Source organism: Sceloporus undulatus, chromosome 2 (assembly GCF_019175285.1).
Source record: "Sceloporus undulatus isolate JIND9_A2432 ecotype Alabama chromosome 2, SceUnd_v1.1, whole genome shotgun sequence".
NCBI classification, from domain to species: Eukaryota; Metazoa; Chordata; class Lepidosauria; order Squamata; family Phrynosomatidae; genus Sceloporus; species Sceloporus undulatus.
In genome coordinates, this window is record NC_056523.1 from 12,193,426 (window position 1) to 12,219,428 (window position 26,003).

Below are 26,003 nucleotides of genomic sequence, written 5' to 3' on the forward strand. Positions count from 1 at the left end.
TGCCCACCCATGATACAGAATTAGGCAATCTTTTCTATATCTGACAGGATACAAAACATTGCAAAATGGGGCACAGACAAATTGGGCATCTTCCAGCTCTGTCTGGTCCCTTTACACCTCATCCAGTAGCCAAATTGGCTGGGATGATGGGACCATTGATCCAGCACCTACCAAAAAACCAAAAAACAAACAAACAAACAAATACCCAGAAGGCTTGGATACATATCTCATAATTCTATGCATTTGACAATTAGGTTGTGGGCACCCCCTTTTGCAGTGTTTTTGTGTTCCTATTGAAAAAGAAATGTCATGGAGGGAGGGTGGTTGGAGAAGGTGTGCATTGGTTGGCAAAACTTTTGTTGTTTCAAGAAAAAGCTGGCATTAAAATGCCCCTTCCCGTTCACCCACAGCGCCTAGAACGTGCCATCTCTGTCCGGCCTTCACCCCTGGAACCCACCCAGCTTAAGGAGTTGGGGAGTCGCCTTCAGTACCACGGACCAGGTGGAGTCACTCAGCGACCAGCTCCTATTCCTTGAAGAGAAACTGGAGACTGTGAGTATCCAAAGGACCATGGAGTATTAAAAGGTATTGAGTCGGGCAGAACTTGAAAATTCCAATTTTTTGGAATGCTGCTGCTTAAAGAATTCTTTGGATGCAGGGGGGATTATGGGGATAGGTTGGAGGATTTTAGTCTCAAATAAATAAATAAATAAATAAATATCATCATCATCATCATCATCCTCATTTTCAAGTCTTAGTCCCTGGTGGAGTTTGGTCCCACACTACCACCTCGCATCATGTGGTGTCAGAGTTGGAGGTAATATTTAATTTCAGGCACCTAAAGGTAAGCTTTAAAGCACCCTGTGTGTGTAGTGACAGTGTGTAGTGGCTAGTGGTGGCCTAGGATTTGGGAGATGCAAGTTCTAGTCCCTCTCTGAGGGCTGAATGTATCCCACCACACACCATTTGGAGACATTGAGGCTTTCATCATTTGGTGTAATGGATTAATTTTTGGCAGAGTCAATGCAAATTTGTGCAGTCAAGTGAAGACAATTAAATGTGCAGCAATTTGCATAATACACTTACATGGAGACTACCCTGAGCCATAAACCTAGTGATGATTTTTGGGTCGTCATTGTCTCTTTTTCTTCAGCCCAGCCTATCCCACAAGGTTGTTATTGTGAAGAACGGAGAAAGGGGAAGTCATAGAATTGGAAAAGACCACAAGGGCCATCCAGTCCCAACCCCTGCCATGCAGGAACTCTAAATCAAAGCATCCCTGACAATGGCCATCCAGTCTCTGCTTAAAGAGCCTCCGGGAAGGAGACTCCACTATCTCCAAGGAGTGTGTTCCACTGTTGAACAGCCCTTACTGTCAGAAAGTTCCTCCTAATGTTAAGGTGGAATCTCTTTTCCTGTAGCTTGCATAAAGTGTGACGCATGAAGCATGACGATAACCACCATGAGTTCATTGAAGAGAAAGCAGGATATAAATCCAATTAATAAACAAATGCATAAAAACAGGAGCGGAATCTTACATAATCTTTATATAACATAACTTCATGTATGCAGTTTGAATATACTCATCGGAGGACCTTCCAAACTAATAAAAAAAAATGGTCCACATTAGTAGTTGAGAGAGTGACACCTTTGCTTTCTGATGGTTCATCACACAAACTTCATTTTCATGCAGAACATTAATTAAAACATGCACATAAAATTACCTTTGTGTTATGTGTATAACGTGTATAGGCCTGTTACAGACAGCCAAAATAAAGCTGCTTCGAGTCACAGTGGAGGTATGGTCTTTTCAATGAGGCGGCACCTAAGAGCCAGAAGTCACACCAAGCCATGCTCCAGAGCTGGAGCATGGCTTTGGTGTGGCTTCTGGACTTTAGACGATGCATCATTGAAACACCATACCTCCACTGTGACCGAAGCAGCTTTATTTGCTGTCTGTAACAGGCCAATGAAACATAACCAAATTTCATGTTTAGACTTGGGTCCCCTCTCCAAGATATCTCATTATACAGATGCAAATATTGCAAAATAGGGGGTGGAGGGGATCAAAAACCCACACATTTCTGTTCCCAAGCATTTTGGATAAGGAGACTCAACCTATAGGGACTTACAATTCCTCCCCCCCATTCCCTGATTTTATTAATTTATGCTTTAATAACTTTACTGCTGGGCTTTGGTTCTAAGGCCTCTGTGGATACTAAAATCCACGGGTGCTAAATCCCACTAAATACAATAGGGTAGTAAAATCAAGGTTTGCTTTTTTGGAATTAATATCTTTAAAAGACATGGATGCTTGAGCCGTGGTTTTAAAAAATCTGTGGATATGGAAGGCTAACTGTATATGCAAATATCCAAAGTCCAATAAAAAAAATAAAATATGAAATCCCAAACACTTCTGGTTCCAGTATGGATTCGGGAGTATTTCAGAATTCCAAATAAGGGATACTCAAACTGTAGTGTCTCCTTCTCTGATGTTTTCAGAAAGAGGCTGAACAGCTACCTGCTGGGGATGCTTGTAGTTGCAGATCCGTGCTGTGGTAAAGGTTTAGACTCAATGGCCCATCCTGCTTTCTCTCCAGTGAACTAAAGGCCCCTTTCAAACTATGTTTCTGTCTTGTATAGAAGGGCTCTTGCGGCTTTAAGGGAAATTAGACAAAGTTGACAAGAGGAAACCTCTATTGTGGAGGAAGCATGTCTCTCCCCAATGGCCAGGTCAGCAAGAAGGGCTTGTTGTGTCCATATTCTCTTGACAGCATTCCACAAGCAACTAGTATGCTGGGGCACCATCTGTTCAGAATGCTGGACAACACAGTCATTTGCTCTGATCCTGCATAGCCCACCCTATGTTCTTAAACCCTTCTCTACTAAAATAATGTAAATTCCTGTAAGATTCATAGACAAGCTTCCTTCCAGCATCCAACATTACATAGGAGTGAGCATCTATTTCGTGCTTCTTGAAACCCACATTTCTTCCATGCCTTTACTCCCAGTGCCTGTCAAAATGGTAAAAATGGCTTCGGTTATACATCGCCCCGGTGATGCCTGCATCCTTGGACTCAAGAGCGGGATTGATGGCAAGCCTGCCTGCCTGCTGACTTCTAACTCCATGCGATGGCTGCGCGTTTTCAAAATTCATGTTAATGCCTTAGTTATGCTAGTGGACACCCATCACTAATGAGAGCAAACCACACAGAAGGGGAGGATCGTAACATGTATGTGCCTTCCAGTTGCCTGTTGAATTTCCTGTGGTTTCTTAACCAAGGAATACTCAGATGTGGTTTTGCGCTGTTCCACCTCGTGAATATAGCCTATGACACTGGTGTTTTGGGAGTCTCCCACCTAATTACTAACCAGGGCTGACCCTGCTTAGCCTCCAGGGTCGATAGGATCTGATGCCTTTAAGATATTAGGCCTTTACAGGGTTAATTAATGCATATGCTGGAAGTGCATCATTCACATCCAATTCAAAAAGGAAAGAAAGGAACCACAAGGCACAATGGTTAAGTATTTTAGGTGGCACAAGATTACAATCCTTTATGTATGCTCAATAGCAACACTATACTGTAGCGAGAGAGATCTTGCAGCACCTTTGAGACAACTGAAAGAAAGAAATTGGCAGCATGAGCTTTTGTAGACTTCCATCTACTTCCTCAGATGCATTTGGTGGGGTGCATCTGAGGAAGTTGACTGAAGTCTAACGAAAGCTCATGCACCAATTTCTTTCTTCAGTTAGCCTGAAAGGTGCTACAAGATCTCTCCTAATGTATAGATTCTACAGACTAACATGGCTATATCTTTTAATTCTATACTGTATTGAGTTTCACAGGTGTATAGGATTGCAGGTGTTTAGTTTGAAGATCTAAAAATGAGTAATTATAGCTGAATTGTATCCCATTTTAAAGACATGAGATGCCCTGCCTAAAGTGTTATTTAACTAGCCATGCTGTTTCTTTAGTGCCCCACACTACCTGTGGTTTCCTTGCCAAAATGTATATTTCTTTGTGAAATTTCGTCCCCCAAACACACTGCCTCTCCTTGTAGTTGCTCAGCTTTCCCCCCCCCATCACTCTGTGTAAATGGAACTATTTCTTCTGATGCAGCCAGACATCCTGTTAAGGTAACTCAACCCGTAGTTCCTCTTTAACTCCTTCAGTCTGAAAGTACCATGCTCTTAGACATTTCTCTCCATATCCTACGCTGTCTCTGTTTATCATATTTATTTAGCTTTAGACTCCTGGCCAGAAAGAGGTTCTCTATAACTCTTCCAGCCACTCATGAATAACTAGGAATGCACCATTATTGGCTTTCAAGAGTGTGCCCATGTGCTGAGACTTTTACTAACCAGCAAAGGACTGCAGATGGGGTGGGAAATCTCTGACCAAACATGACCTGCAGTAGGCCCTATATGAGCCAGTATGGCATAGTGCTTTGAGTTTGGACTATGATTCTAGAGACCAGGGTTCAATCCTGGCTTGACCATGAAACCCATTGGGTGACCTTGGGCAAATCACACGCTCTCAGCCTCAGGGGAAGGCAATGGCAAACCTCCTCTGATCAAATCTTGTCAAAAAACCCCATGAGGTGTCACCTTTGGGTTGCCATAAGTCCAGAACGACTTGAGGCACACAACAACAACAACAAAAGTCCCTATACAGCCCACTTTTTTTTTCTATTTATCCCACTAGCCCTGAACTTCTCGTATGAGTTTATCACACGAAGGAGATCGGGAGTTTATCCTGTGAATATCCGGGAAAAATTGCGTAATTACGCAAAACATGACATTGCACAAAACCTGCCTTAAAGTGGTCACAAAGAAACATTAACAGCAATTTTGCTTTTTTGAGATTTCAGTGACAATGCATTTTTGACATCACTTTATTTGCACAATTGCATGTGATCATCATTTGTGCAATTACCACATTTTCACTTTATTTGTGGGATGCTTTAAATGTACTTTAATCTCTCTTAATGTCAAATTACCCCAGTGTGATAAACCCCTTACTGAATCAGCAGCGGATCAAAAATAAAAAAATATTTCCCCTTTTATATTCAGTTTAAAAAATTGCATCAGACTGGAGAGATGGCTACTAGAGAGGACTGCCCTACTAAAAATTGATTCTCCCACAAAAAGGTCAGGGAAAATATCATAGGCAGCTTTTTAAAAGCTGTACGCAGAAAGGAGGGCATGCAAGGTAACTCCTGAGGAGGAAATGGCAAACTCTTCCCTCTCTAGCACTGCAAGGCCCTCTCAGAAAGTTGTCCTTTCCATCTGGCAGCCAGTGTTTAAAAGCCTCCATTTGTGCCAAATGTGATTGGCCCATGCCCAACAGTGACTTTTTAAAAGCTGTGCATACTGTTTACCTGTCTGCTTGGGCTGCATCTGCAGTGCAGAAATAATGCAGTTTGTACACGACGCTTTAACTGCTGTCGCTCAGGATATGGAATTCTGAGATGTGTAGTTTGGGAGTTATTGAACCTTCTCTGTCAGGGAGCCCTAGTGGCACAATGATTAAATGTTGGCACTGGGCACCACAAGGTTGTGAGTTTGACACCAGGGGACTCCAAGGTCCACTCAGCCTTCCATCCTTTCGTAGGTCAGTAAAATGAATATCCGTTTGTTGGGGGCAATTGGCTTACAGATTGTAAAATACTTAGGAGTGCTGACTGCACCGATAAGTGGTATAGAAGTGTAGATGCTATTGCTATTGGTCAGAGAGCTCTGGTGCGACAAGACATTACAAATCCCATGATCCATAGGATGGGAGCCATTTAAGCAGTGTTACACTGCATTATTTCTGTGGTGCAGATGAAGCCGGGCCTGTAGGCTGTTGCAGCAAGAAGTGTGCTGCGACAACTGAAAACTGAGCAGTTTATTTAACGGCAGAGAAATACAATAAAAAACATGACCAAATGCTGGGAGGGAAATAGGAAACACTCGCCATAAGGCAGCTGGACAAGAAGGAGGGCTTGGCCTGATGCTGCAGACACAGTGTCCAGGATCCTGTTGAAGTGTTGCTTATTACACTTGAATTGAAGTTGGTTTGGGAAAAGAGGTAGTTTGGGTTCTGCTGAAACAATATGTATACTGCATGTTTGGATCTAAAAAGGATTGTTCACTGGAGACCGTTTTAGACTGGGATTTCTTTGGTTACTTACAGAGCTTGGAAAACTTATTCTTGAGAGCTGGGAAAAATCTGAGTATGGCCGGCAAACAGAAGCAAGCCCTCCCCTGTTTAAAGCTAACAATAGTTAGAAAAGGAACTTTTACATTCAGTAGCAGTTTCCCTCTTATGCTGGGACAAGTAAGGGATGGTGATATTTGTATTGCTAGCCTGAGGGCACAGGCCTGAGCTTATGAAGTGGTCAGTGCAGTAAGACCGGAATACATTGGCAACACCTCTTTCTGGGTTCACAAAACAAATTATTCTTCCATTAGCTCCACTCTCGAAATGCAGCTTCTCCCATTTTTCTTGCTCTGTTTGCTTTACCTGCACGAGGTCTTCTTGTTCCACCCTCTCAGGCCTGTGGCCTCCTCCAGTCCCTGACCAGGCATTGCAGACTCCAAAACTAGATGAACGACGCTCAATCTGAACCCATGGCTACTGTCTTGTGACCTTAACTCCGACAAGCACTGTGAATGGAAAGGCAACAGTAGCTCCCAGGATGGCAGGCAAGCCACTTTGGAGAATAAGAACCCAGAGCTTGGGACATCACTCTTTGAGACTGTAACACCCAGAACCTCAACCAGCATGATTTTGAAAATGAAGTCCAAAACATTTACTTTTCTAACTTCTGTGCTGGCTGACGGCCTAGTGCTGACTTTCTTCTAGAGCGTGTTCAGAGGAGAGCAACCAAAATGGTGAAGTCTGGAAATCATACCCTATGAGGAGCCATTTTTGTGCTAACCCTTACTTCACAGGATTTTGTGGGCAGGCAAGCAGTGAGGTGAAAATCCAATCATTTGTACCATTCCTGTATGACTTGAAGGCAAAGGTGAGACAGACATGTAATAAATCGATTCTAATTTAACATCTTTGCCTATATAATGGTTCTGAAATCTCTAAAAGTGAAGTTTTAGTTAATCTTTCACCTCCAAATATGCTGGAGGTGGCAAGATTTTGTTCTGAAGGGCAACTGAAACCAGCAGACCAATTTAGTACAGGCCTGCGCAACATAAGTGGATGCATCCCTAGGCATCTGAGGAAGTAGGCTCAAGTGTATGACAGCTCATGCTACCAGCTTCTTGTTTTCATTTAGTCTCAATGGTGCTGCAAGATCCCTTTCATAAAGTGGATGGTATGTTTTGGAAGGAAGCTTTACAGGCATGGAGGTCAGTACATCCATGGATCAGAGTTTGGATGAGTAATTTTTTTTTTGAACTACAATTTTCTAGTTCAAGATAGTTTACCTGGAATATTCTGTTCAGTTTCGGGCACAATTCAAGAAAGATTGGGACACTTGAGTTTGTCCGAGGAGAGCGACCAAAATGGTGAACGGTCTGGAAGCCATGCATGTGAGGAGAGATTAGGGAGCTAGGTATGCTTAGCTGGGAAGAAAAAATTAAGGGGGTGACATGATAACCACACTTAAATATATGAAAGGATATATTGGAGATGGAGCAGGCTTGTTTTCTGCTGCTCCAGAAAATAGGACCTTGAGCGATGGATTCAAGGTACAGAAAAAGTAATTCCACCTAAACTTAGGAAGAACTTCTTGACCGAAGAGCTGTTCAACAATGGTACACACTGTCTTGGAGTGTGTGGAGTCTGGAGGTCTTCAAACAGAGGCTTGGATAGCCATCTGTCAGGAATGCTTGACGGTATCTTCATGATGGCAGGGTGGGATTGGACTGATGGCTTTGGGGCCTCTTCCAACTCTAGGATTCCATGAATACCCCAAGTGTGGCCAATGGTCCAAAGGCTGCATTTCCTCCTCCCCAAACAGTACATTTTCTAAGCTCTGACCATGGATACGAATCACAAGATTTCTATGCAATCCCAGGTTAGAAACACCAAAGGCCTGTAGGTGCCCATTGCTTGGCAACATATCTGCCAGCACCACCATACCATGTGGTCTTCCCAGAGGAATCTGTCTCTGACGTTGTGACAAAGTAGATATTGAACTCAAAAACATTTGGCCTGCTTAACCTGCCAGATGTTCGATGCTGTTCATCAAGGCAGCAAATCTATGTGTTTGGGCATACAACTCCCACCACCTCCTGATCCACTATTGAAGGATCTGTGAGAGTTGTCATCAAAATATTGGGTGGTGGAGGTTGAGGTGGCAAAGTTTCCAGCTATTGTTACACAGTCATCCATAATTGAGGAATCTGTGGCTCTTAAACTGAGCCTCAATTCCAACAGGTTAGCGACATGACCACTGGTTGGTATGATGGGGAGTTAAAGTTCATCTGCCAGTGTTCACCACTCTGCTTGTGAATTACAACGCTAAACCAAAAACGGGGTATTACAGTGGGCCGCCACATTCGTGGGGGTTAGGAACACATGACCCCTGTGAATGTGGAAAAACCACAAATATTTAAAATTAACCTGAGAAAACATCTCTCTAGGAATCTCTAGGCCTCCAGCAGACTCACATCCACCAGAAGCTGACATAGAGTTTTGCTGGTGGGCCTACAAATGCCTAGAGAAGTATTCGTTCTAGTAATTGCTGTCCTCAGCACAACCTCTGGCAAAGTTGGCCACGAGATTGAACTGGAGGACCTAGAGATCCATAGGAACATATTGATCAAATCTGTGAATAACAAATCCACAAAAGTCATAGCTGCAAATGTGGAGAGCTGAATGTACTTTATTAACACCACCCCACCCCGAAATCTTCTGCAAAAGAGACTGTGGAAGAGGCAGTGCAGGAGAGACTTGTTTGAGGGTCTTTATTAAAAGCAGGAGGTCATAGAACACGGACTTGGTGATGCCCCTTTCGGTCCTCATCCCCCCCCTCCCCATGTCAACACTCTCCCTCTCATCTCCCAAGGAAGAACATCAGGGAGGAGAGAGCACTGGGTCTCCAACTGGACAGAGGATAGAATAGCAAGGGCAAAATTCTCATAAAGCCAGAAGAGAAGCAGAGGCGTTCCCCATCCTCCTAAAACAGGGATATTTGGCAAAACCTCAGTGCCTCCCTACTCTAAGGATAGCTCCATCCCAAAATGGCTTCTCAGGCACTCCGTTTCCCACAACAGGCCAATCCCTTCTGCTCCACAAGGCACTAGCATCCCCATCTGCCACTCCCCAGAACCCTCTCTTCAATCCCAACAGGGACATAGCCAGGAGTTTAGGAAGGGGGGGGGTCCAGACTAAGTGCCACCATTATAATGGGGCTTGAGTGCGGCGCGCGCAGCAGCAACACACCATCTTTTTTCTAATGGAAGGGGGGGGGTCCGGACCCCAAGAACCCCCCCCCTTTGGCTACGTCCCTGATCCCAATGTCCCATTCTCAGAAGAAGCAGCAGACTGATATGGGCTATCACTCTGGGCCACCTCAGTAGGAGGTTCATGGGCCATCTAGGAGCCCTGGCCTCTTTCCCTCCCTCCATCGGGCAAGATGTAGGACCACCAATGTCTCTTCCCATTATGTTACCCCACCAGAAAATCTGGCCTAGACCCCTGCTCTGTCCAACTCAGACCCACGTGCCCTTCCCAATCCTGTTATCATCCCAAACTTGATCTCCAGAAGTGGTGGATTACAACTCCATAACCAAGCTGGCTGTGAGTGTCATGGGAGTTCTAGTCCACACCTTTCAGGGTGTGATGAACTAGAGGCTGTCCTTGCATCATCCAAACCCTTCCTGACTTTCCTCCCTCTCCTCCACTGTCTACCAAAGGGGGACACATGCACCCACTGGCCAAAAATGGGGAAAGGGGAGTAGGATATCCCACCATCTGCCTTCTGCCAACTTCAGTCAGGCAAAGCAGAGAGGTTGCTACATTGATCCAGTTCTCATTAATAGGTGCATCCTTTCCCACATTTTCAGGGGTGAAGGCTCTTCACCAACACTGAGATGACTGGGGCGAAGTGAATGTTCCTCAAGAAGCATGGCTGTTGGGCAAGATAGGCATTCCCTCCACCAACTCTTCCTTCTCCTTCTCAGGAGCCCTAGTTTCTGTTCCTCCCCACACCCCAAAGGCCAATAGTAACCCCCTAAACAAGGCTCAGATGGGGCAGTCAGCATGATCTCATCCCCATCAATGTCCAAAATAGTTGCTCCCCGTCTATGTGGGAGTCAAAAAAGAACCCGCATTCTCTCAGTCCACCCTTCTCTACACCATTAGGCCTCCTTGGCAGAGGGGAAGCAATTCCATGATTATATTGAAAGTCTTCAGTCATTCAATCTTCAGGGATACCCCACCAGAAACCACCCGTCTTCAGGGGGTTTGGGTAGCTCAGTCCAAGCTTTCCCCCTCTTAAGGCGGCTGGAGGGCTTCATTCCAAGTCCAGTGTTCCCCATCCCACCCCTACTGGCAACATGGAGCAGATCCCTCAATGACACCCTTTCCTTATGTCCCCCCAGCTACTTGCCCCTGGGGTTGAAAGGCTGGGGTGTCGCCAATTTGAGACATCGCTCGACTTCACATTCCAAAATTCACAGTGACTCCAACACTGATGTCCACCCCCCCTTCCTCTGTGTCTCATCTCCTCCCTCTCCTCCAGAGGCTGAGGATGAGCTCAGTCCACAGCTCCTTCTTTGAAGATTCAAGGAGTGCTTCAGTTTTTGTACAGTGCCTGTCGAACAGCTCCATAATATCCTTCCCCAAGACGGGGAGTGGAGTGGTTGAGTCCAAGAAGCTCAAATGGAACAGTTCACACCGACAAAATGCGGAACGGGGGGAGAGGAGGAGGAGGAGGCAGCAACAAGGAGAAGGCTGGGAAGGACCGTTCCACTTACACAAGAGGACAGATCTGGGATGGGAGGAGGAAGACCAGGAAGGGAGATGAGGCTAGAATTCTGGTTCAAAACTCAAGATGGCAACGGGCGTGGCTGGGACCAACTCCGCTCACGTGGCTCCTTGTGTGTTTGTGTGTGACCAAGTCAAGCCCCACCCACCCCCACTAGTGTAAACCAATCATCATCACCATCATCATTTCCTCCTCCTCCTCTGCCATGCTTGATTGTAGTGTGGCTGCTCCCCTCGCGCTGCCCAGTCCATAGCTCCTGGTCCTGCCTCTGCAACTGGGGTAGGTGCATCACCCTCTTCCATCCGGACCCCATCTCCGTGGCCGCCTGTGGGCGTGTGCTGCTCCCAGTCCCACCCTGTAGCACTCTAGGGCCGGAAGTTGGAGGGAAAAGGAGGAGGATGGGGGGTCACTGCGGGGCACCCAGCTCTGCCGAGAGCCCTTCGAAGGCAATGAGCATGGCCTGGCGCACCCGATCTGTCAGAGCCGGCACGTCGTCAACACTGAATCCTTTTGTGGGCATGGGAGGCAAGATCTGGACCGTGCAGCGCCCTGCGTCACAACAGAGAGGAAGCGGAAACGGAAGCCATGGCAAGAGACCCATTGTAATGGGGGCAGGGGAAAGAGAGAAAGGAAAGAGACATGACCATAAACATTTTGCAGGAGTAGCCACATTGATCGTAAAACAAAATCCAAAATCGGTCTTGTAGTGATACTTTTATTATGTGAGCCAAAAGGCACAAAAATTGTCATTTTAGCTTTTGAAGATCATAAGATACTTCATCAAGTGCAGGTAGTGAAAAAAAGCATGCAGAGAAAGGGCAAGGAAAGGGTGTTGGGAGTCACAGCACCTATATTTTTGCTTTGAGATGTCCAAGGGATACTGTAGAGCAGTGGTTCTCAATCTTTGATGCTCCAGATCAGTCATTCCCAAATGTCAGGTCCCAGAATTCCTGACATGTGATCAACATGGCTGGGGCTTCTGAGAGTTGAAGTCTAGAACATTTGGAGAACCAAAGTTTGCAAATCACTGTTCCAAATGTTTTAGGCTCCAGTTCCCAGATTTCATGACCACCATCCATGCTGTCTGGGACCTCCAGGGGTCCAAATGCTGCTGTTGACCAGTGCTTCCCAAACTCTGGTTCTGCCTTTCTTTGGGATTTCAACTCTCAAAATTCCTAACTATTGGCTGTGCCAGCTGAGTCTTCTGGGAGCTAATTTCAAAAAACCCTGAAGGACCAGAGTGAGAAGGACTGATATAGAGGAAGGAACTTGATAGACAAGAAATTTAGGCACACACTCTGTTTGCTCTCATGAATTGGCAAAGTGGTTGCCTACACCCTTCCCTTCTTGGCTGGTCACTTTCGGTGGCAAAGGACAGATAGGGCTCAAGACCCAGAATTTTTTGATGACAGCAGCTCCAATTCCCCAGACTTCTCTGTTCTTTCTGTTTAGCTGTCATCCCAATAGTTACTTGAAAAAATGGATTTTAAATCATGACTTTTTAATTTGTATATGCGCTCTTAAGAGTTATTTTAATGGTTTTATAGTATTGCAAACTGTAGGCTTATGTGTTTTTAATTGCGTTTTGTATTTTAACGTGCTGTACCCCCCGCCTCAAGCACTGAGAAGAGGTTGGAAAGAAATTTTAAAAATTACGATTATTTTTGTTCTTGTTATTACTAGCACTAGGCCTTCACTGCTGATGATAAGGCAGGTTGACAGAAGACAGAAGGCCTAAATTTTGGACTCACCTGTAGTAAAGCGTCTTTCTTTCTTACTGTAGAAATCTCGATACGATGAAATCACAACTGGGATGACCGGAACCTGAAGGGGACAAGGGGCAAAAAAGAGGAAAAGTTCAATATATAAGAAAGACAGGCTGCTCAGCAAACACTCAAACACACACAACACACGGGGGGGGGGGGACCTTTCAACTGAGACCCATTTCTATTCACCTTTACACCAAAGAGGTTGAGTTCTTTCAACTAGTGACCAAACACTAGAAAAGTACTAACTAAATGCTTTCAAGAAGAAAAACAAGTAAGAGTCACTTCTACATCCCGGTTAGATTACTGTAATGTGCTCTACATAGGGCTGCCTTTGAAGAGTGTTCAGAAACATCAACTGGTCCAAAGAGCTACAGATTACTAACAGGTGCTTGCTATGGGGAGCACACAACCCCCCTGTTGCAACACACGACTCCCCTGTGAATCTGGAACAGCATTTCTGGGCACAATTCAAAGTGCTAGTTATGATCTTAAAAAGACAAGTGTTGGTAACAAGCCCTTAAAAGATCATAGCAGCCTCCTCCCCTGAAATGTGCTGGACTACAACTTCCATCATACCAGCAGCATGGCCATTGGGGATGGTCAGGCCTGTAATTAAAATCGTTTGGAAGGGCCAGGTTTGGGGAAGACTGGCTTAAGAAATCACAAATATATGAAAGGAGCTGTAGAAATAACCAATATTCTAAAACTTACATGAAACACATATGTATGGCTGGTAGGTATTGAGTAGAGAGAATAGAGAAACCTTTCCCAAGAGCCAGGTGGGGAAATACATGAGCCTTCCCAAGAGAGGTAGGACATAAGCTTGGCAATAACTCATCAAATTTTAAGTTGTGTGCTCATTAGTTACTCTTTCCTTACAAAAGCTTAATGAGGTAAATGTGTTGGTGAAAAGCACTCACTGCCAAAGCTTGGAAAAGATTGTATGATGACATCTTTCCTGCTCCCCCGGTGACATTTAATTAAAAGCACCTAGGTTTCCAGATGTGTTGTGCTACAAATCCCACCATTCCCAGCCACCAGTCAAGCTACGGGATTTTTAGTCCAATGTACCCAGAAAGTGCTGGTTTGGGGAAAGCACTAACAAACAACACAAACAACACTATGGAAGGTACTAAAGATTATGAAGTTTATCACACAGGGCTCCAGTACGGACAGAGAATGGTCCAAAAGGAGCCTGGCAAGGAATGGAACGAGTGGGGGCTGCATTTTACCGCACACACAAGTCCCTCACTCGTTCCATTCCCCTTTCTTCCGCTCCCAATCCATCCTCTGGAATGGATGGGGAACAGAACGGAAGGAGCGAGGGACTTGTGTGTGCAGTAAAATGTGTCCGCCACTCGTCCCTCACTCATTCCGTTCTGTTCTGAGAGCAGTCCCTGGGAGCCCTGTGCAATAAAGTTCAAAATCTATGTATGGGTGTCACGCCATTCTCCTCATAGTTCATAGCAGCAGTTTTGAAAGAGACAGTAGCCTCTTTCAGTATTGAAATAGTCTCTGGGGTTTGGGAGGAGAATGGTCTTGTGACACTATAGATCTGCAAGCTGTTGTAAAATGTAAGGATTAAATTAATGAATTAATTATTGATGAATGCATCTACTCAATTATCTCCTTTCCAGACACCAAATGCATCTGAGGAAGTAGACTTAAGTTAACCAAGCTAGATGGACTTGTTGGAACTGAAGTTCAAAACACCTAGCAGACCAGGTTGTGGGAACTACTGTTCTAAAGGTTCCAATTCTAGCTTGGACTGCAGCTCTCACCAGCCCCTAACCCTTACAGCCAAGGGAGGGGACTGATAGGAGCTGCAGTCCAGCTGCACCTGCAGATCTGCATCTTGTCCAGCCTTGCTTTTGCGGTATGTGGAAGCTGAACACAAAGGAGTGCTATATCCCTGCCCATTTTTACCTGGGCTTGCACAGCCAAATGGAAGGCACCCCGCTTGAAGGGAAGCATGGAGCCACTGTGGTTCCTGGTACCCTCTGGGAACACCCAGACCCGAACCTGCAGAGGAGAGCAGAAGAAAGAAAGAAGCAGTGAGTCAATGCCTTCAGAAAACTATGGGTCACATACATGCAAGCTGGAGGGGTTTCTGCCCCTCGCTGGGGTTTTAGAAAGTTCTAAAAAAGAATATAATGACAGGAATATAATGAAGGAGCCATGGATCTATCCTACAGAATCCTGGAATATGTAGTTTGGTGAGGCACCAGCACTCTTTGGCAGAGAAGGCTAAAGACCTTGTAAAACTACAAAATCCCAGTATTCTGTAGGATGGAGCCATGACAGTTAAAGTGGTGTCAAAATGGCATTATTCCTACAGTGTAGATGCCCCCCACAGTGTCCCTGTGGATCTGAAACAGCATAAACAACACAGGCCAATAATAACACATAACATTGCTTCTTTATTGTTATTTTTATTGTTATTACCACCATCATATCACCTGTGACTCAAGGTAGACCTGTGTGAATCTACAGCTCTGCTTGATGCCATGGTGCTTTGGGCTGCAATCCTGTATGGACCTGAGTAGCACAGTAATTCTACATGTGGAACTATGCCATAGCTGACTATTCACTATTTGGGGGTCATTCACCCCCAAAGTTACCACAGAATTTCTGAAGCCCCCTGCCCACAGAATGGTCTGTGCCTAGTAGAGTAGGATTGGATAAATATTTGGCTATGTTCCAGCAGCCAGATGCAAAGGGATTACATCCTCTGCTGAGAACTCCAGGGGGCAGCAATGGACTTCAGTGAAGGATGTAATCATTTTGCATCTGGCTGCAGGGACAGAGCCAAATCCTTTCCAATCCCCTCCACTAGGCATGAAATGGCTGTGGCAAGGGCTGCAGTAACTTTTTATGGTAGGTCCAGAGAAGGGGCTTTGGAGTTGCAAAGGGAAGAAAGGAATACCAATTTCCAAAAGAGGCATATCTTGGGGCAAGGCTGACTTGAGCCTGCACATGCCACTAACAGGATGCCAGGTGTGGCACCAAAGCCAGGGGTGAAGGCAGTAAGCCCTGCTGAAACCACTGCATTTGCCAATTAAGCTGACTGTTGGCACCAGGCCTGGATCAGAGGCAATTGTCACCCTCTTAGTTAAGAATCAAGGGTGGGCACAGAAAGCAAGTTCTAGGGTGAATGGCTGGTGTGGCCCAACTGGAATGCTCCCACATACCTGCCTACTCACAGGATGTACAGAAAGATAGAAGTTCTTTATGGGAGCCAAATCCTGCCTTGGGCAAAGGCAGAAAGGGCAGAATTGGGCCTCTCCGCCATCTGCCCAGATTTGATTATGTCATAAAGGAAGCATGGATGACATAGCAATAGTAACAATGGCACACTAACAACAGAAACAATCCGTATCATCCACAAAATCCCACGTAAACTCCAAAGCTTGGAAATTCTGTTGTTGCTTTTTCTTTTTACAGTCTGGCTGGGGTAGTCTCAGAGTTATAGTCCAAATTCTGGCAGTCACCAACAATGCAGTCTTCATTGTACCACCGCATCAGAAATACATACAGGGGAGTAATGAGTTTCAGAAGAACCTCCACCTCATCCCAATCCTGCAGTGTCACTATTTTTCTGCAGTCTGAGAGAATGCAAATACATTTTCTTCTGCAGAGAGATCTTGGGTGTGTACTTTCTTAGGACAACGCCGGTAAAACATTTAGGAAACACATGTGTCTGAAAACACAAAGTTTCTGTTCATAAGAAATTGCTGCTCCCCAAACGATTTAGGAACGCTGAAGGTGAGGGGACAATTCCCTGACATTTAGGAAGTGTGTCAGGCTTTCAGACACACACATTTCCTAAATAGTTTACTGATGTTTTACTAGTGCTTACCCCACGGTGAGTGCTGATGTGAAAATCTTCTTTATCACACGACTCCCCTATTCTCACTGCAATCTCGTTAATTAAAAGAAATGCATTCATACTGGTTTCACACTCCCTATTGCACCTCTGTTCAATGGCACAACTGGGCTGTCACTAGTTTTGCATGCTCTTTTTCACCCTTGTCCTTAACCCCACTTTCCTATCCTATGCCCTACTCAGCATGCATTTTGCTTGTGTATATGTTTTATTTTTTAAAGCATTTCCGGAGTCATGCTAATACGATTTAACAGCAACAGCAACAACAACACCCATATGCACAAAAATAAAATAAAATAAAGTTTTTAAAAACCAGGCTGCTCTAGAATAATAAAGGGGAGAAGGGGGGAAAGAAGAGGAGACACAGACATGTCATGACCATGCAATCCCGGAACTCAGTGGCCTGTTACAGACTGCCAAAATAAAGCTGCTTCAGGTCTCTTTGGAGGTATGCTATTTAAATGATGCATGCACCCTAAGAATCCAGAAGCTGCACCAAACCTGCACTCCAGTGCTTAGGAATGGAGTGTGGCTTTGGCACGACCTCCGGACTCTTAGGACCCATGCATCATTTAAATAGCACACCTCCAAAGAGACCCGAAGCAGCTTTATTTTGGCAGTCTGTAACAGACCAGTGTGATTCACTTTGGAGAGCATTTAAGGGGCCAGGAGGGCAGCTTTTTTTCTTCACAGAGAAATGATTTCCTATGCTGCTTCCTCTGTTGTTGCAATGCTGGGGGCCCTTTTACTCCTTGGCCATAATTCCAAGAATCTAATACCATGATAAAGGCACAGAAATGATTTGAAATATTGTTCATCTTCTAGTTTTCTACAGCCAGTGGCATACTGTTGATGCTGTTGTATGCCTTGAAGACAACTCTTGACTTTGGTGGTGTCCCTGTCTTTGGGTTTGCTTGCAATGATTTATTCAGCAAAGGTTTACTATATATTTTGTTATTGTTAGCTGTCCTCAAGTCAGCCCCAACTCATGGTGACCCTTTGGATGAGAACTTGTTTTAATGGAATTAGTACAGCGCACCCACATTATATGCGGGCGCGCTATATGTGGCTTTGAGCATATGCGCTCAAGCTGCGGGGAGTGTGTCCCATTCAGATGAATGGGGTGCGTGCTTGTGGCGCGCGCATGCTGCCATAGGCAGAATTCGCCTTATGTGGCGGGGGTGGTGGTGGTGGCCTGGAACAGATTCCCTGCATAAGGCAAAGGTCCACTGTAGTTAAATTTTTATCATAAGTTATTATTGTATGTTGTATATTTTACTGGGTTGTGATCCCGCCTTGATCCATCTTATTAGAATCAAACAAGCCATTGTATTCCTTATAACCATGTATGGATATGAGAGATGGACAGTTAAGAAAGAAGATAGGAAGAAAATCCATTCGTTTGAGATGTGCTGCTAGAGAAGAGTGCTACGGATCCCATGGACAGTCAAAAGGACAAACAAATGGGTCGTAGAGCAGATCAAACCAGAAACCTCCCTGGAAGCCAAGATGACCAAACTGAGGCTGTTGTACTTCAGACACATCATGAGAAGGAAGAACTCATTGAAAAAGACAATAATGCTGGGAAAGGTGGAGAGAAATAGAAACAGAGGAAGGACACATGGCAGATGGACGGATTCTGTTAAGGGGGTAACAGGTTTTATGGGATTGCAGGAATGAAGAAGAGCAGTGGAAGACAGGGGGGTCTTGGAGATGTCTCATCCATAGAGTCGCCATGAATCGAGATCAACTTGGGGGGCAGATAACAACAACAAATTTACAATGGCCTGTAGATAAACTGACCCAGGTTTTTTGGACAATTTTTGACTGAAATTCCTAGATACGAAATTATACAATTATATGTGAGCATACATGGTATTTTTGCTCTCCTCTAAAACTGACTTGCCCACCTAGTTGTTTCCGTAACTGAGTAGAGATTTGAACCCAGATTTCCCAGAGTCCTAGTCCAACACTGAAACCATGACATCAAACTCGCTCTCACTTCAGTTGTCCTGTAATTAAAAGGCACTGTAATTGCTGCTTGAATCCAGTTCCTGTCAGCACAGACAATATGGCCAATTGCCAGGGATGACAGGATCTGCAATACAACAAGAGCTGGAGGGTATCAGAAAGTTACTGTCTGGACTACAGCTTCCAGAATCACCATGCAAGAATAGTCACCAGCTAGACATGCTGACTGGTGGTATTCCCACAGATGCAGTCCAAGAAAAGGAATTTTTCTTATCTTTCTATTACTGCCACACACTGCTGGTTATACATGAGTCAACCAGGTTGCAGTGGTGAGCTCCCCATCCCTTCCTGCTGCCTCCAGATCTCCCACCATTTCCTACAATACCCACTCCTCCAATGAGACTCACATCCTCACTCAACATTGTTTGGGCAGCCTCCGACATGACACTGATGGCATCGTCCGTTTTCTTGCGGTTAATAAAGATGATGCCCCCCAGCCAGCACGCCAACCCCACTGTGCCCATGTACATCAGCTCCTTCTTGGCAATTGGCACACACCGATCTGGAAGAATCTCCATCATCCCTGCAGGGGAAAAAAGAGAGATTACCTAAAGCAACATATGGACAAGAGACCCTATAGTGTTCTGGACTTAGGCAGAGTACGTTGTTGCATTTAGTACATAAAAAGCATAGATATGCAAATGAACTCCTAACCACTGCTGAAGTCTGAGCTTCCAGGCTCAGGGTTGAATCCGGGAGGACATTTTCCATTCTGGTTGGTCATTACAAGACCTATTCATTAAATTTAAGAACTGGTGCCTGAGGTTGCCTGTTTCTCCCCTCTTTTTCTTTTTGTGTCACGTCTTCTGACTGTAAAACTGTGAGCAAGGAAAATTTACAACATTTGACAGATTAAATATTCCTGAATACCTGTATAGATTTTCCTCCTTTTCCATACAGTTTCTTATTTTAACACAAATACTTACCAAAACCATAGATTGCCAGCACCAAATTTAGAAGAGACATTCCTTCTCTCGCTCCAGAGAGAAGCAAATGTCTCTTTACAGATATCACATTCACTCAACCTAACATCTGATACAGATTTTGCCAATCTGGCGTTCTTTAGGGAAGAACTTGGAAAACCTGTTACAGCTCCCAGAATCTCCCTGAAAATTTAGCCAGTGGTATTCTGGTATTTGTAATCCTCAAAAGTAAAATTTCCAAGTTTTCCTTGAGCAGCATTAACTGTGAGCTTTACAAATCCCATTACAAACCTGTGCTAGGTTTGGATGATAGGGAATTAGGTTCAACACCTGTGAAATGTTTCTCATCCCTTACATACTTTTTGAACTGTTTCTATGCAGATTAAACAGAAGAACCCAATAACCAAAATTAATACAGCCAGCTGAGGTTCTCTAAACCAATTGAAAGCTCTCAGGATCAGATAGCATTTTCAAAGCAAAGAAGTCTTCCTGTAAATGGATTGTGATACACACACATATGTAATATGACCTTCTGTCTCCTTACACTCCACCGCCTTCCTTCAGACATACCAAGCAAGTCTAGTGAACTCTGGTGGTTGGAGACGATCACATAAGGCTCCTTGATGTTGAAGCTCTCCATCCCCCGCACGTCAATCTTGATCCCGTACAGATATTTCACATGCAGCAGCATGAATCGGATTATCCTGGAGATTAAAGAGTAGAAAAGAAAACTCATTAACTGCATCCTGGATTTTTGCACCTCACTGTAGCCATAGAGGAATACACCACCCAGCTTCCTTTCCTAATAAACCACCAGCTAAACTCTTCAGACAGAGCCAGCATGGTGTAGTAGTTTGAGGGTTGGGCTACGACTCTGGAGACCAGGGTTTGAAAACCCACTTGGTCACAGAAACCCACTGGGTGACCTTGGGCACACCACACTCTCTTAGTGTTTGAGGAAGGTAATGGCAAAATAACCCATCTGAATGAATCTTGTCAAGAAAACCTGGTGACAGGTTCACCTTAAGGTCACCATAAATTGGAAACAATGTAAAGATGCACAACAACAAACTCTTTCAGATACAAATGATGTTAAGAATGCTAGAGCTCCTTCTAGACCAGTGATGGTGAACCTTTTAGAGACTGAGGGGCTGTGCAGACAACTCTAAAGGGATGGCCTCCAGCCGCCTCTTTTACAGCCAAATCAGGGCCATAGCAATCACACGCCACGGCCCCGATCTGGCCTTTGCAGGGTGCGATAGCCGCGGTGCCATAGCTTTATGGTGCTCCTTCGGCACTGCATCGTGTGGACGCAGCACCAGAGGAGTGCTGTGATGTAGTGCGTAGCATCATGGTGACCTGGGGGTGGAGCTGGGGCATGCATCATGTAGATGTTACTCCCTGACTCTGCCCCCAGGAAGCCCTTTCGCAGCAGTGTGCACAGCCTGAGTGCCCAATCTCAGTGGTGTTCTCACACTGGGTGTCACCTGCTGCCAGGGGCAGGACTTCCAGGGGGAAACCTAAGGCACGCTCTCTCAGCCTCAGGCTTGCAATAGCAACCCCCCACTGAAGAAAAATGCCAAGAAAACCCTTGATAGTTTCACTTTACAGCTCTTTTTTGTGAGTGTGTGTGGAAACAGTGCACTCTGGATAAAGTAGTCAGTGGTAGCAATCCTCACTCCCATTTCGCAATGCGTTCTCCACTGGGAAATGGGAGTGAGGATCGCTACCACTGTCTACATACCCAGAGCGCACCACTTCCACGCACACAAAAAAAGGAGCCGCATTCTCAGGCCTCCCTCTCTACTGCGCCGGGGTTTTGTCCTTGGCCGCATGCCCTCAGAGATGGCTTTGCGTGCCAGAGAAGGCACGTGTGCCACAGGTTTGCCACTATGGTTCTAGAGGTTACCTTCACTCACTGCAACTTGTACTTCTCAAATTATTGCTCATGCTATTTTAAATCTAGAACCACCCCCTCAAAATGAGCTTTGAGTCTTAGATCCATATCGGAAATCACTTCAAGGCACACAACTACAACAACAAACTCCTTTAAGTAGCTAAATGGTTTTGCAGCGCCTTTTGGGAGCTCTTTTGAATTTTCTTCTTCAGATGACTTGAGTGACAAAGCCAAGTTTTAGATATACAGTCCAGCTCCAGTCACTGTGGTTATGGGTTGAATGAGAGTGAAACAATAGGTGCAGAAAATGACTACTGTTTTATTAACACTGACTGTAAGTGATTAGCATAATATTCTCGCAATAAGCAAAGCAGTTCACCCACAAAAGCATCTGTTAACAAATACAAACATCTGCTCAGAAGTAGTGTCTTAGAAGTAGTAAAACTAGGAGTTCTGTGTGTTTGTTGGTTTAAAAAAAGTGTTTGCGAATCACTTTTTTTAAAAAAAACCAATTTTTGGAAGCTTTTCCTCCTTCCCATTCTCAGGACTCAGCAATCAAGAGAATAATTTCCAGGTTTCCTATCTTATAAAATCATCATCATCATCATCATCATCATCATCATCATCATCCCACCCTTTTCCCAAAACTGGGACTCAAGGTGGCTCACAATAATAATAATAAAAAAACAGTACAATTAAAGGCTTACACCAGTGGTACATTAAAATGGAATTAAATTATTACAATATTTAAAACAAATCACATGTTAAAAGAATAAAATACAATTAAAAAGATAAAAAAATGTGAAAAATGGATGCTGCCATGGCAGATAAAAGTGGTATCAAAGTGCTATAATTTCAGAGTGTAAAAGAGCCCCAAGTATAAAGGCAAGTTCTGATGTTCTTAAGGTGCCTCCATAGCAACCTTATCTTTACTTGACTTCAGCTACTCATATACCTTTCAGAAAGTTAAAAGCAATGGTGGAGTGGAGCCAGGATTTGCAGGGTTGAAACCCAAGACTGTTTTTTTTTATTTGCAGGGATTATAATATTCTCTCGTTCAGGATTCCCAGTACTCCTTAAATTTACAGTTGCCCCTCCATTTTTACGGACTTCAGATCCATGACCCTCGCTTACTAGCAGCAAATGGAGAGGGTTAAAATGGAGGACGCACCCATGTCACACAGCTGCAGCCACTCATGGGCACACATTCCCATTCAAGCCTATGGGACTTGAATATCTGCAAGTTTCCATTTTCACGGGGGAGTCTGGAATGGATTACCCATGAAAATGGAGGGCAGTCTCCACAGTACAGTAGCTAGAAGGGAAATGGATATTTCCAAAGAGCCACATACTGTATTGTTATGATCTATCCCTGTTGTAATCCAAAGTGTTTGTGTGGGCAGTGCTTTGGGTTTGCATCTTCAATAATATTCATTAGCTTTACAAAAGACCTGCTCCTGGTGGGAGGAATACTGCTAGAAATACATTTTTGTTTTTAAACGTAAAGCAAAACAGCTCCATGCATTTCTGGACTCTCCTTTAGGATGTAGCTACAAGGATTGTTACGATGAGGATTTGCACTCCCAACATTTAACCAATTTAAAGAGGTTCAGAATCATGGGGTGGAGGGAACATCGGAAATGGCCAGCTATTAAGAATTTAGTCTTGTTTCTAGTTAAGGATTGCTGGACTGCAACCCCCATCAGCTACAGCAAGCACAGCCAATGGTGAGGGATGATGGGAGCTGCAGCCCAGCAACATGTGGAAAACCACAGCTTGACCACATAGATATTTCAACACTGGGGCATAGGGAACCATTCAGGATAGACTCTCTGTGTGTGTGTGTGTGTGCGTGTGCGTGTGTGTGTGCGCACACACACACACATATATACCAAACAGCAGAGAAATGGGAGATGAGCAGATGAGGCAGAGAGAGAATAAAATTTAAATTCAATATATGCACTGGTACTTTCTTTACAAGAATCAGAACCTGCAACAAAATGTTGCCTTGTATCTTCCTGGATCCACTAGCAGGGGGAAAGAACAATCTTCTTTCTATATAAATAAAAATGTACCTTAAATGTTTGTTCAGAATCTTAAATCTCTGAAAGTTCTTCACCGATTGCTTTGAAATCTTGACACAACATTCCATTTGAATACACACATGTTTTGATATACATATACCTCCTATTATATAGATGTCACACCTGTGATAGGTAAAAATATGTGTTTCCTCCCCAAAACATCACCATCTGTTGGACATAACAGCAACACACGCGATACTAAATATTCGATTGGCGTTTACAATCACCATCAACAAACCTCAAGGCCAATCTTTAGAACTGTGCAGTTTAGATATAGACATGGATTACTTCTCACATGGACAATTATATGTTGTGTGTTGCAGAGCTGGCAAACCAGATAATCTCTATATCTACACAGAAAATGGTACAATAAAAAATATTGTATACCCACAAGCATTGTGAAATTAAATGTTTCAGAAACGTGCGCTTTCTCTTTTCTTTCTTTTCCATTTAACCAGACTGAGCTACCGCAACTCAGGGCCAGGTATAGCTAGTTTAAAATAAAACAAAAAAAGTTGTTGTTGTTTAAACTATTTTTTTAACATTTAAACTAGGGCTGGTGGTTTTTGCTTCGTCTTTTTCTTCTTTTTCTTTTTTTGTGCATTAATATGCTATTATATATTTTTAAAACACATCTCCAACTGATTTGATTTCTGGGAGGCAAGCAAATACTGTATTCTTTATACACATTTTTGGCCCTAGTTGCTGCAAAAAACTCCTGAGAGTTTTGTTGTTCTTGCGTGCCTTCAAGTCATTTCCAATCTATGTGATAGTTTATTATCTGGGTTTTTAAAGGTTAAAATGATTTTAAAATTATCAAATTTAACTGTATTCTGTTTTGAGTGATACCAATTTGGTTATTTATTTAAAAAAAACAAATAAATAGCAGGCAAGCAGATTCACCAATTCACAAACAAGACCCCCAGGTTTAAATATATTAAACATCTTCTGTTACATTCCTCTCTATTTACTTTTGAAGCGATCACTGCAACTGGACCCAGCCCCCATCTTGGGCAGGGCTTGGAAAAAAACAAATTATGTGTAACTGGTCCCTTCCCTCTATAATCTAGGCATAACTAAGTTACATCATAATTTTACACTGATTACGCCCAACTGTATCTCTACTTTCCATCTGACTCCAAGGAACCTGTTCAAGTACTGCAACAGTGTCTATTGTCAGTAATGGACTGGATAAGGGCAAACAAATTGAAGTTTAATTCAATTTGTGCTCCTGGTCAGTTGGAAGGAGGATCAGGGAACAGAGATTTAGCCAGACAGAGTTACACTCCCCTTGAAATCTCAGGTTTGTAGCTTGGGCATATTCTTTTGACTTAACCCTGAGCCTGGACACCTAGTTTTCAGAAGTGGCATTTGCACAATTAAAACTAGCATGCCATTCCTACACCCATTCCTTGAGAAATCAGATTTGGCCATGGTAACACGTACCGTGAATACATCTTGTTTGGACTACTGTAACACACTCCACATGGGGCTGCCTTTGGAAACTTTTCGGAAACTTCAGCAGATCCAAAATGTGGCAGCTAAACTGCTGACCGGGGGACTGGTTACAGGGAGCAATTCTGGAACAGCCATTCTCAGCCTGACCTACCTCACAGGGTTGTTGTAAATATAAAACAGGGAGGATATAAGCCTATAAGCCACCTTGAGCTCATGGGAAAAAAAGTAGGATCTCTTCAGAAACTTCAGTGGATCCAAAAAGCTGCAGCTAGACTGTTGACCGGGAATGGTTACAGGGAGCATATAGCTCCCTTGCTGAAACAATTTCACTGACTGCCAGTTGATTTCCAGACAAAATTCAAAGTGTAAGCCACCTTAAACTCATGAATGAAAAAGGCACAACTCCAAGTGTAAGCCACCTTGAGCTCATGGAAGAAAAAGACACAATTCAAAGCCACCTTGAGCTCATGGAAGTAAAAGTAGAATCTGTTCAGAAACTTCAGTAAATCTAAAATGTGGCAGCTAAGCTGCTGACCAGTAACAGTTATGAGGAGCATATAACTCCCATGCTGAAATAGCTTTACCAGTTATGGGTTGATTTCCAGGAACAATTCAAAATGCTTGTTATGACCTATAAAGCCCTAGAGAGCTTAAGTCCAGGCTATCTGAAGGACCCTATCTCTCTATATGAGCTTACTGGAGTTTTAAGATATTTAAAGGGCTTTCTCTTGGTCCCACCACCATCACAGACATGTTTGGTGAAGACCCAGGAGAGAGCCTTCTTGGTGACTGCTCCTGAGCTATGGAAATCTCTGCCAAGGGAGGCTTGGTTGGCCCCCTTCCACCTCTCCTTCTACCAGCAAGCTTAGAGCTTCCTTTTTAAATAGGCTTTCAGTTTTTAAACTGGTTGGGGTAGTGCAATTAGTAGATTTTAATGTGCTTGTGATTGTTTTAAACTAATACAGCCAGCCTACCACATCCACAGATTCCTTATCCACAGATTCAACTATCTATGGT

The 26,003-nt window shown here is 44.0% G+C and overlaps 1 protein-coding gene across 2 annotated transcripts in view; it reads right to left on the reverse strand.

The window, feature by feature from the left end:
• Nucleotides 1-10,332: 10,332 nt before the first annotated feature.
• The window catches only part of AGPAT1 (1-acylglycerol-3-phosphate O-acyltransferase 1), a 56,696-nt gene continuing 41,025 nt past the window's right edge, over nt 10,333-26,003 (reverse strand). For both annotated transcript variants that reach the window (XM_042450846.1, XM_042450845.1), the window contains exons 3-7: nt 20,118-20,251; nt 18,972-19,147; nt 14,634-14,729; nt 12,690-12,762; nt 10,333-11,487 (exon numbers count right to left, since the gene is read on the reverse strand). In XM_042450846.1, coding sequence (XP_042306780.1) covers nt 11,345-11,487; nt 12,690-12,762; nt 14,634-14,729; nt 18,972-19,147; nt 20,118-20,251 — 622 coding nt within the window. In that variant the 3' untranslated portion in view covers nt 10,333-11,344. The remainder of the gene's footprint in view (nt 11,488-12,689; nt 12,763-14,633; nt 14,730-18,971; nt 19,148-20,117; nt 20,252-26,003) is intronic.